The following is a 12,063-nucleotide window of genomic DNA, read 5'->3' as shown; positions in this document are numbered from 1 at the left end:
GCTGAGTTTGAGTCCTGGCTCTGCTGTGTGGCCTGGGCAAGTCCCTTCCCCTCTCTGGTCCTCAGCTTCCCTTTCTGTAATGTGAAGGAATCAGACTAGATGATCACTAAGGGACCTTCCATTTTGACACTGGAAGGAAGTCTGAAAGTGCAGAGAAAGGAGAAATCAGGGCAGGCCAAGATGGTCAGGAAATAATAACATTAATAGCTAATATTTAGGATTAACATGTACTAGGCATGATACTAAGGGCTCCTTAAACTGTTTCATGCATATCCTCATCAGAATCCTATGAGATTGGTACGACTGTCCTATGAATGAAGATACTGAGGCTCACAGTGGTTTAAGCCAACAGCTAATACATAGCACACAGCTGGAGCTCAAACTCAGGTCATGTCTGCAGATCTCACCTGGGGGAGATGAGATCCACGCTGGACCTCAAAAGATGGGCGAAATTTGGATATGCACAGGGAACCTCTCACAGGTCCACTCCTTTGTTAACTAATTGCCCAACCCCATCTCTCCCACCCTGACCTCTCTGGTTTCACTGAGATTATGGGAACAGCACTGGGCCAGTCGAATAATAGTCAATATTTACTTAGCAAATGAATGGATATGACTCCATGGGTTTCCCGAATCACCAAGTCTGTTGAATGCTCCCCAAGGGGAGGAATTCCTCATGCCATAGGGACCTAGTCCAGGGCTCTGGGCAGATTTCTGGATCCTACCACAGACCTAAGAAATCATACTTTCTGGGGGGTAGGGCCCTAGAGGCAGCATTTTTAGTAAGCTCTCAGCAGTTATCTTAGTACTTCGTAGTTTGAGGGCCTAAGCTTAATAACTGGGTCTTGCAACTCCAAAGTGAGAATTATTTGCTCTTATTAAAGCAGCCAAGAACTCACTGTCATGGACCAGTGGGAGGTGCCTAGCGTGCTAGTACTTCTTTGGGTCACCCTTGCATCAAATCCATGACTTTTGCAAAAATGCTTTGAGTCTAGAAGCTTCCACTAGGTGCCAGGCCCAGTGCTATTACTAACACTCTGTGGGACATGAGCAGTCCTCTCTGTCCCTCACCTTCCTCATCTGTGAAGAAGGGTCAATTCTTTCCCCACGTACAATCCTGGGAATACCTGTAGGCATAGAAAAAGTGCCCTTTAAGATAATTTCATAAAGAATATCATAGGTCAGGGGTTCATCAATTTTAGCGTCTGCCAGAGTCATCTGATCCATTTAGTCTTGGGTGGGGCCTTAGATCAATGATTTTCAATCCTGGCTGCATGTTAGAATCACCTGAGGAACTTTGTTAAAATAGAGGCTCAGGCCCCACCCCATGCTAATTATATCAGGATCTTCGAGGATGGGGTGTGTGGCCTGGGGTTTTCATTTAAAAGCTCCCCAGGTGATTCAAAGTCATGACTCCTGCTCTCAAAGCTGCCTTTCTAACAGTTGGTTCTGATGCAGGTGGTCCCAGGACCTCACTGTCCTGCTTTTTGTTCCAGGGAAAGTGCCTTTTCAGTACCAGCATCAGAGACCAAGAGGACACCAGATCTTCGAATTGGAGAGAAGAGAGCTCTATCCCACTTTTTGTGGGTCACAAGACATTATACCTAGTGGCTATGAAAGGAAAAATTAAACCTCAAACCAAGTCACTATGAGGAGAGCATGTACATGTAATTCTGTCAGGATCTGAAAAATGGGATTCAGGAATGCATTTTGCAAAATTGTGCTTTCCAAGGAAAGGAAATGAAATGGATACAGGGCAGTATGTTGCAAGCTTCTTGTCAAAGGAAGAAGATCCAAGGACAAATGTTGCAAGACTGTGCTGCTAAAGGAAGTGGCTTTTTTGCTCATTCGATCTAGAACAAAGCTTAGAGTTTATCTTGACCACTCCCTTGGCTGTACAGAAAGGGAAACTAAGGCCCGGGGAGGGCAAGGCATGGGGCCGATGTCAGGTGGGGAGTTGCTGACAGAGTTAGCACTACTGGTCTCCTCTACCACCTCCTGCCTGCTGCCTTTCCTCTAGTCTTCAAGTATCCGCTTCTGGTTTTGCTCCAGGCCCCCAGCCCAACGTCTACACTCACATTCTCTAGAACAGCACCCCAGGTCACACAATGAGACTAAATCTGTGAGCCTGGATCTCCACCTGCCAGATAAGAGGGGTCAAAGCCAGCAGGAGGCTGGGGCAAGCTGGAGAGGAAGGAGCTGAGTCTGATGATGTGGCCTGACCTCAGAAAGGAAGCCTGGTCACCAGGGGGAATTTCCCAGGGGTGAGGTCTCATGTCTATGCAAATAATGCGCTGCGATTAACCTGGACCCCAGGATGGGAGAGAGCCCAGAGGAGATACGATCGGGAGACAGGGAAATGGGGAAGGCAAGTGATGGAGCCTGACAACAGAGCGCCGTGCCGGGCTCCTTGTATGCTGCATCTCATTTTGTCCCTGCACTGGCCTCCTAAGTAGGCCCACTGGGAGCCTGAGGTCCGGTGAGGGGAAGGTACATTTGCCCAAGAGAATGCAGTACAACCCAAGGGGAGACCAGGCCTGGGAGAGCAGTGATGAAGGTGGATTTGGAGCTGCTGCCTGCTGACCAGAGTGACAGTAACAAGGCTAGAGTCAGAGACCTCTAGCAGTTTCATTTTGGGTTTCCATCTCACTCACCTGGGGAGTTTTATCCTGGGGACAGCTAAAGGCAAAATGGAGAGGTAGTGACCCTGACTTCCCTTGGGCAAATCCCTGCACTCAGGCTTCCCAAAACCCTAGGTGGGGTGTCTGGCAGTGGCACCGTTAACCCTTTCACTGCCAGCTTCTGGAACACTTCTAGAAAAGTGAACAGAATGGAGTGGGGGCTTTTGAAGGAAAATCTCTCCCTCTGGCCTCTTTACATTTCACTCACGTGGAGCCTCACTATTCCAGGAGGACTTCCTCGGGGATTTTGTTCCTTTAAGGCTGATCCCCCACTTACAGCCTGGTTTTCTGAGGAGCTGGTCTCGCCTCCTCAGAGCAGGGCTGCAAGTAGGAGCAGAGCTCAAGCCAGAGCAGTTGGGGGCAAAGTCTGCCCTCCATAGAGCCTGGTTGTTCGTTCTCCTATTGAAGAATGCACATTAGAGCAGGCAGGCCGCTGATTTCTGGAATTGTGTGCTATACACTAAGGCTGTGTGCCAAGAAAAGTATGAGTGTATACACGCCCTCAGTGAGTGAGTGAGGAGCAAGTCTAGATACTTGGGTGAAGTTTCCTGTATGGCCAGTAGTACGTAGATGGACGACAGTATCTGTATTTCTGAGCAGTCTATTTGTGGGTCCAATCATTTTATTTTGCCCCACGTGGTCCACAGTGTGCGTTTCTGTGTGTGTGTTACCAGCAGTGTGCTTCTGATCCTAAATATACATAGTGTGTCCCCGTGGGTATGGCTGGCAGTGATTTGGAATTCTGCGTATGTGACAAACAGTATTTATGGGCTCTGAGTGGACACAAGATGTGTGGGAGAACAGAATTACTAGCTCAGCACAGGCTTGGGATCTCTAGGTTCATTCCTCCCCTTCCCTGCTCACCCATCAGGCCCTCCTGTCCCTGCCCATGGCTATCTCCAGGTCAAGGTCCATGGCCATCCCAATGGAGTAGTCACTAGGCAGTTCTGACTACAGTTGGCAGCACAATAGGCAGATGGTGGTAGCTGGGAGGGAGGGGTGAGTCCATCCCACAGAAGGAAATGCATGTTCCGGAAACTGCTACAACAGCTGGGCTCGGGGGAAGGGCTCATTCTCAGATGGCTCTGGTTTAGGGCTTCTTTAATTCTTACCTGAAAGGTGGGTACCAGAAGCCTCTGGCCTCACATTCGGCTTTTAAAAGCACTTCCTGCCTTTGGGTCCCCAGGTAATGACATCTGGTTTTGTAGAACTGCCTCCCTTTCCAATTCCCCACGGCAGATAGGGCGGCTTGCTTGGTTTCTCACACCCCCCAAGTCTTTCTTCTCTTTTCTCCATGTCTGCTTTTTCTACCCTGGCTCATACCCTCATCCCTCCATTTCTGGGGAACACTGCAAGCTTATGCAATGGTCTCCCAGCCAGTTTCCTTCTCCACGCTGGCCACAGAGATGTCTTTCTAAAGGACATTTCTACTCACACTGCTCTTATCCCTTGCACCTTTGAGGCTGGCCGGGGCCTGGAGGGTAAGGTCCACACTCTAGCCTGGCCTCTGTGACCCTCCCAGTCAGCGTCCTCATACACTGCATGTGGGGTCCAAGGCCCCCAAGGGCACTTCCCATCGCCTCCACTTCCCACCTCCTTGCTTTTGCTCCCACTGGAGCCTCTGCCTGGAACTCCTTCCTCCTTCAATATCCTTTACTATTGAAAGCTTCTTTCCTCATCTTTGAGGTGTCTCCAAAAAGCCCCTTTTCCAAGGATCCCATTTCAGTCCTTCTCTGGTTATGTGGCCTTTGCCTGAGGTACCCCTTGCTATGTACCTTGGTTGTATTTTTCTCATTGTCTTCTTTCCCAACTTAGCTCCTGAGGGGTAAGGAACACAGTGTAGGGACTCAGTGGTCATCAGAGGTTGTTGAAAGAGACTCCCCCTCCGAGTCCATCTCCTCTAGGAAATGGGATCCAGCCTATGTATTAATACCAAAGAGTTGGTATTTACGGGATTCTCATTATGTCCCAGATAGTGTGATCAGAGGCATACATGCATCACCCTATTTAATCTTCAGAAAACCTTGTGAATGTGATTCCCATTTTTCAGATGAGGATATCAATGCATAGAGAGGACAAGCGACCTATCCACTTCTAAGTGGTTGGCCAGGATCCCATTCCAGACGGCCTGCCTGCCTCCATAGATTAACTGCTGAGTAGAAGGCTCAGTTAGGAACTAGAATTTCCTGCCTGTCTAACTCAGCTGTAAAGTGGGGAAATCTGCGTGGGGAAAGCTGGGGTCTGAGAGGCTGGCTAGAAACACCGATTTGCTGCTTTTGGGTTCTGAAATTCGGGTTGGGCAATTTGCCACTTCTCCCTCACGTTCTCAGTGCAATCTGGCTTCCGTTAATCAAGAAGAAGAGGAGGAGGAGGAGGAGGAGATGTCTATAGCAGAGTGGGGTCAGGAGACCCAGGCACTAATGCCGGATCTAGCCTTTAGCAATCCCATGGTTAATTTTCAAACTCATGAAACAGGAGCCTTGGTTTGGATGAGCTCTCAGACCATTTCCAGCTCACCCCATGATGTGTCACCTGTACCTTCGGGCAGTCTGCTTCACCACTTGGTCCCTCGGCCTTGTCATTAGGAGAATAAGGGTGATTGTCCCTGTGCTGCTGTTAAGAAAGTAGTAGCTGTGGAGGATAAGCTACTCCCACAGGATTCCTGGTCTTACTGGTTGCTCTCAACAAAGCCCGGGGCACAGTAAATGTTAGGGGGCTTCCAACAGCCAGCAGTCCTACTGCTACTCTCTCAACAGCTGGAAATGCAGCTGTAGCAGTTCCCACAACCCTCTCCCAGCCAGTCAACCTGGAACATTTCCTTGTGGCCCCAAAGTCCCAGGCTGGAGCATCGGGAGGAGGGTTCACCCTGAAGGGAGAATGCAGGAGTGGAAGTCAGGAGCCAGAGGTGAGGCTGCCGGAGGGAGAAGCCCTGGGCCAGGGCAAGAAGGGAGGCTGGGGGAGAAGGTTGGGGTGGGCAGGACTGCGGGGTGCCATCCCTGTCTGAGGCAGAAGCCCCAGACTTGGGCAAGAAGGGAAGCTGGGGGAGGTCGGGGTGGACAGGACTGCGGGGTGCTATCCCTGTCTGAGGGAGAAGCCCCAGGCCGGGGCAAGAAGCCAGGTTGGGGGAGAAGGTTGAGGTGGGCAGGACTGCGAGGTGCCAGCCCTGTCTGCCTGTGGAAATGCCAAGTGCCCTGGGGCCAGCTGCTTCCTCTGTGACTGTTGTCTGTCAGAGTCATCTGTAAGTGGGAGAGGGAGGTGAGACTTCCCGAGGGCCCCTTCCACACGTAGAACATCACCACCATCCTCCTTTTCTCCCGCTTTGAGACAGTGGTGGTTTGGGTTTCTGCTTTCTCTTTCCTTTTAGTTTTAATTTAGTCCCTGCCACTTCTCTCTGTTGAACTGGGGCCACAGAAGCCATCTCCGGTGTCACTTAGCACCGTGTTCTGGAGAAGGCTGGGTGGCAGGGACACTCACACATCAGCTCTTGAAGATCAGGACCCGACAGTCTAACTCATTACGTCCTTAGCATCAGGCCTGGGGGAGGCATCCGGTCAGTATAAGCTGCCTGAGTACCTGAGCTTCGGAACATCGGCTGCTCCCTCCTCTACCGCAGCTCCAAGGAAAAAGTGTCATCTGTTCTGCAGGCACTTGGGTCCTAAGTGAGATTGTTACAACAGCCTCCCAACTGGCCATGCTCCCTTTACACGTTTTTTTCAAGTGCGTGGCTAGACGTATACCTTCCCCATCCAGAACTTCCAAAGGTGCCCCCTGCGTGGTAAGAGAAAATCCTGACAGCCCCTGTATTTGGATACAAACCCTCATTTCTAATCTCATCTGCCTCGACCCCACACCCTCTGAGAGTCTCCCTCCCACTGAGGCCGATCCCAGACTGCAATCCGCCTTAACTGAAATGTGAAAACTGCACATTGAGGAATTAGAACAGTCTTGTACTAAGTGTACTTGGTGAAGCACTCCGTTTGAACTCTCATTCCTGGTTTCTTGGAATTCTAGAAACCCCAGGGCTCTCTGCTTGTGTGCTCCCCTTGGCCTCAGGGGGCCTCCCCCACATCTATTCTCTGGGATCCTATCACTCTTTCCGTTCCACCCCAGAGCTATTTTTTCCCTTGGCACGTATTTTTAAGGCACTTCCTTGTTTGTCTTTGGATGACTTCTGTCATCAGACAGCTGACTTCTTGACGACAGAGCTCAGAAACCATCTTGGGATCCACTTATTAGCTCCTAAAGGCTGGTGGTGCTGACAGCTGATTGTAGGCAGGGCTGTCCCCTGCTGAGCACTCCAGGTATCACCTCACTTCCTCCTCAAAGGCTAGGAGATGAGTGGAACTGGAGGCTCAGACATGCCACACTCAAGATCATTTAGTGGCAAACGTCTGACTCCACAGCTAGCTCTTAACTGCTTTGTTAATTTATCTTTTGGTAACAGTTACATTAAGTTGGGTAAATCCCCCAAAAAGCTCCCAATGGACCCTCCTGGTATTTGGGCTCACAGCCTGGTGGAGGGAAGAAGTGGAGGACAGAATAAGGTAAACCGTCTTGCTTTCAGCCTCATTATGGCAGAGATGAAGACAGGGCTCCTTAAAGCTGTTGGATCCAACCCCTCACTGTACAAATGTAGAAACTGAGGCCCAGTGAGGGCAGTGGCTGGCCCAAGGTCACACAAGTTTCCCAAACCCCGTGTTCCCTGCACAGCTACTATACTAGACACACTGATTTGCCAAAGTAGGTCAGGCCAGTCAGGATAGGGAGCAGGGCCCTCCAGCCGGCCCACACCCTCATGCCACAGTCGCCCAACAGCTTCAGACCTGAGTCTCAGAGCAGAAACACAGCTCACGGAAGGGAGAAGCTGCAGTGGAGCCTGCTGCTTATCAGTGATCTTCACAAAGTAGAAACTTTCCACGGGCCTCCCCAGATCACGATCACATCTGGTGCCCTTGAAGAGCTCAAAAGAGGAAGTTTGGGTTTGGTTACAATGGATGAAGAACGCACAGAGAAATATCTAGGCAGCAGAGGGAGGAGAGGGGACTTAGGATCTGGAGGGGCCTGGGCCAGTCTGCTCAGGATGAATGTGAGCTCAGACTCTCACTCGGGGTTCCCAGGCCAAGAGTATGAGGCTAGAACTCACTCCTGGGTAGGTGAATGCCTCAGGCTCTAATGAGGACAATCCAGGCTGCGAGTCTAAGTAAAAAACACAGATCCCCATTGGAAATCTGCTTCTGTGTCTGTATGTCTGTTTTTATTTAAAGTGGGAAGTGGAAAGGGAATGATTTGGGGACGCCGCCTACAATGTCAATGTGAAAAGAGAAAGTCGACATCCTTTAGTCCAACTCTCTCATTTTGTAGATAAGAAAGTAGAGACTCAGGGAGGGAAAGACATTGGCAGGACGCTAGAAAGCGCATGCGTGGCAGGTGCAAATTTGAACCCAGGTATCCAGATTCCTGGTTCTGTCTCTCAAACAAAAACCTGAATGGGGGTGGGTGGTGAAACTGTGGGAGGCCTGGCAATTGGCCGGAAGACATTAACCCGCCCCTCCCCTCCCCTCCCCGAGAACACTCAGTGGGCACCACACCCCACCATTCAAAGCACACACTCCACTCATTTCACAGACAGAGGCTCAGTATGTTTACGATTCGACAAAGCCCGAACCAGGGCAGTGGCTGCAGCAAGGGATGGAAGCCGGGATGAGCTGAGGAGGAGGAAGATGGGGAGTGGAGATGGATGGGATTTGTGGCTACGGTTCTTCAGCTGCTCACACGTGAGCAGGAGTGACCGTGCTGGGCCTTCAGTGGCCCGTGGGAGGGGAGCCTTCCCTAAACCCCAGTTGAAGACAAGAGCCCACCCCTGATCCCCTCCCCCCACCCCGTCCCTCCCTTAGTCTCCGGAGCGATCAGGCTTGGCCAGGCGGCTGGTGCTGCTGACCGCTTCTTGGCAGAGGTGCTGGCCAAAGCTGGTGGCCCTAGTCCTCGCCTCCACAGATGGCCAGCAAGGCCTTCAGGAAGTCTCCAGAGGTGTCACCCTGGGAGGAGCAGAGGGAGAACGGTGAGTGAAAACAATCCCAATGGCCTCAACACCCCTTCCTCCTAGCTGCTGTTAGCCTCATGTCTCCCAAACACAGAAATATGACTATATCCCTTCTGTGGCTCCCCCACTATCCTCAGGAAAATGGTTTTTTTGTGGTCTGGCTTCACCCCCAGCCCCCGCTTCTGGAAGTGTCTTGGTTCATCTTCCTATTTTAATACCTACCTCTCCTTTATCCTGTACGCTGCCCTCTGTACTCCCCCCAGATCCTGCCTGCCCTTTGATGCCCCCTCCTCTGGGAAGCGTTCTTGCTCTTGGTTCTTGCCTTCCTCCTCCCACATGTGTGAACAAGACCCCTCATTTATTTATTTATTTATTTATTTATTTATTTATTTATTTATTTATTTATTTTTTTAAGACCCCTCATTTAAACAAATGCTATGGAGCACTTGCTGAGCCCCAGGCCCTTGCAGGAATTTATGTGAACAGCACTGTCTCTATGACACATCATAATGCCTGGCCGACAGTCGAACTATGGGAGGCCAGACTCTCCCTCCCTTTAGAGAGGTTCCTGTCATTTTTATCATCTATGCTGTTTTTCCTTTCTTTTGTAGTTTTTGGTATTTGATTTCAAAAATGAGTATTATAAACAACATAAGTCCAAGGAAAGATTATACGATAAAAATCTCCCATCCCTGACCCCCTTCTCCCCAAAGGAAGAGAGAGACATGGTCACTAGTTTCTTATCTGGGTTTCCAGCAAGAGTCTGTGCATGTACTAATAAGCATAGGCATTGGATGTCCCTTTTCTACACACATGGACACACAGCATTCACACTCTTCTGGGCCATATTTTTTTGACTTAGGGAACATCCCAAATCAGCAGATAGAGCCTCCTTATACTTCGTCATGGTTGTATTGTATCCTATCTTATGGATGTACCCACACTGTCCTTAACCAGTTCTGTACGGAAAGCTTCCAGTCTTTTGCTACTATAAACAAGCTGGCATAAATATTCTCCTCCACATCTGTGGGAAGTAGGATCAGTTCCCATATGCAGAATCACCAAGTTCAAAGTGTATACATTTAAAATTTTGAAAACTGCCAAACTACCCTCCAAAGATGTGCTACAAGCGTACATCCCCACCAAGTCTGTGTGAGGTTGCTGTGAGATCTCCCACAGTCTTGTCAACCAAGCACAGTATCAAACCTTAAGATCTTGGCCAACCTCGAAGACTAAAGAAAACAAACCGGCCCCGTAAGTGAAAGATGTCAGACACAAAAGATCACATATCACGTGATTCTATTTCTATGAAATACTCAGAAAAAGCAAATCTATAGAGATAGAAAGCCACCCGATGGGTGCCTTGGGCAGGGGTGGAAATAAGTAAGCAGATACAAGGGACCTTAGTGGGGTGATGGAAATGTTCTAAACTCATTAAGTTTACTAAAAAAAATATTGAATGCACCTTAAAGCAAGTGAACTTTATGGTACATAAATAATGCTTTAATAAAGTTGTCTTTTAAAAACAAAAAAATGGGCTATTTTATATAGAAATCCTTCATTATAATAAACCTTTGAGTCAAAAAAATAAATAAACCTTTGAGTCATGTGGAATTTATTTTGGTATATACAATGAAGTATGTCTTTATCAACATCCTGGGTGTTCTCAGAGAGAACTCATTGAGGAAAAGACTGTGGGACTAGAAAGGACTTATAATCCCATGGTCAGGGATCTGACACTCACACCCTCCCCCACCCATCCCTAGCCCTTCCCCCTTACTTCAATGGCTTGGTGGAGAGACTTGTCATATTTCTCAATGAACTCCCGCCGAATGTTGAGCAGGTCAATCTCACTCCGGGAGACCATGATCCTGGTGAGGGTCTTGTCATCTGTGCCAGCACCCTGGTGGAACCAGGTGAGAGGGAGACACAGGGCAGGAGGAGGAATAGGGTCATGTCAGGCAAGAACTCAACTCAGGCCATCTGCTTCTCTTCATTTTCCCTCCTAAACCAGTGTTCTGTCTTCCAAAAATAGTCCTGACTCAGATTCCACTGTGCCTAGGGCTGGCCGGACAGGCAAAAACAACCTGTATGAGTTGAATGGTGTGCTGCCAAAACTCACATCCACCTGGAACCTTGCAATGTGACCTAATTTGGAAATGGGGTCTTTGCACATGTAATGAGTTGAGGGCACGCTGGATGAGGGTGTGCCGCAGATCCAACAACTGGTGTCCTTGTAAGAAGAGGACACATGGGTATATACACAGAGAAGACCATGTGAAGATAAAGGCAGAGCCTGAGGGACGCATCGATAAGCCAGGATTCCTGGCAACCACCAGGAGTTGGGAGAGACACATGGGAGGGTTTTCCCTTCAGAGCCTCCAAAAGGAACCTAACGCCTTCATTTTTGACATCTGGCCTCCTGAACCACGAGAAAATAAAATTTCCATCATCACTCAATCTGTGGTAATTTGTTAAAGCAGCCCTGAGCAACTCACAGGGGGCCCAAGAAGCAGGCACAGGACGTGGAATGCGTAGGAAGCCAGGGCCTACTTCTGCCCCGAGGGATCTCAGGAACACCAGCTTAGGAGTCAAAGCTGGCATATGGTGAGTGCTCAATAAATGGCCGTCATGTTTGGTGACTGCAGGCTGAGAGGCGTCTCAGGCTCACTCCCACCAAATAGCCTGCCCAGCAGGCTGAGACTCTGTTAGCTGGGCAGAGAAGGTGACCAGAGTGGCCTGGGTTTTCAGGAAGCCAGGGCTGGTCCCAGAGTCCAGCACTGGCCACCTCTGTGATCATATGTCACAGGAGACACTGTGCCACCTGCTAGACAGTGAGCTCCGAAGGGGCAGAGACAGAGTCTCTCCCAGAGCAAGGTTCTCCACCTCGGCATTTGGGGCCATCTCCTTCTTTGTGGCAGGGATCCTTCCTATGCATTATAGGATGTCGAGTGGCACCCCCACTCTCATCCCTCCAGATGCCAGCAGCAACACTCCCCAAGTACTGGAGACCACAATGCATCTGAGTATTGCCAAATGTTCCCCAGGGGACAAGATCACCCTCCAGATGAGAACTCCTATCCTAGAACCAGACACAGGGCAGACGCTGATAAACATCAAGTGGGTGGAAACAGTTGCCACCAGTCCTGACCGGGATGGGGGGGGCCTGTGCACATCTAGGTTTGTGGGTGGGCAGAAGCGCTGAAGGGGAAGAGACAAGCAAATTGTTTACCTTCATGGACTTGTAAAGTTTGTCAGCAAAGAAGAGAGGCTTGTTCTTGACACTTTGAACTGGTAGGAAGAGAGAGACACAGGACAGTTGGTCAGGGGTGGGCTGCCCAG

The 12,063-nt window shown here is 49.8% G+C and overlaps 1 protein-coding gene across 3 annotated transcripts in view; it reads right to left on the bottom strand.

The window, feature by feature from the left end:
* Nucleotides 1-8,298: 8,298 nt before the first annotated feature.
* Nucleotides 8,299-12,063, bottom strand: part of ANXA6 (annexin A6) — a 48,569-nt gene continuing 44,804 nt past the window's right edge. For all 3 annotated transcript variants that reach the window (XM_072824452.1, XM_072824454.1, XM_072824453.1), the window contains 3 exons: nucleotides 11,954-12,012; nucleotides 10,502-10,624; nucleotides 8,299-8,716 (listed from right to left, as the gene is read on the bottom strand). In XM_072824452.1, coding sequence (XP_072680553.1) covers nucleotides 8,657-8,716; nucleotides 10,502-10,624; nucleotides 11,954-12,012 — 242 coding nt within the window. In that variant the 3' untranslated portion in view covers nucleotides 8,299-8,656. The remainder of the gene's footprint in view (nucleotides 8,717-10,501; nucleotides 10,625-11,953; nucleotides 12,013-12,063) is intronic.

Source organism: Canis lupus, chromosome 4 (assembly GCF_048164855.1).
Source record: "Canis lupus baileyi chromosome 4, mCanLup2.hap1, whole genome shotgun sequence".
NCBI lineage: Eukaryota > Metazoa > Chordata > Mammalia > Carnivora > Canidae > Canis > Canis lupus.
This window is presented reverse-complemented; position numbering and strand designations above follow the sequence as displayed.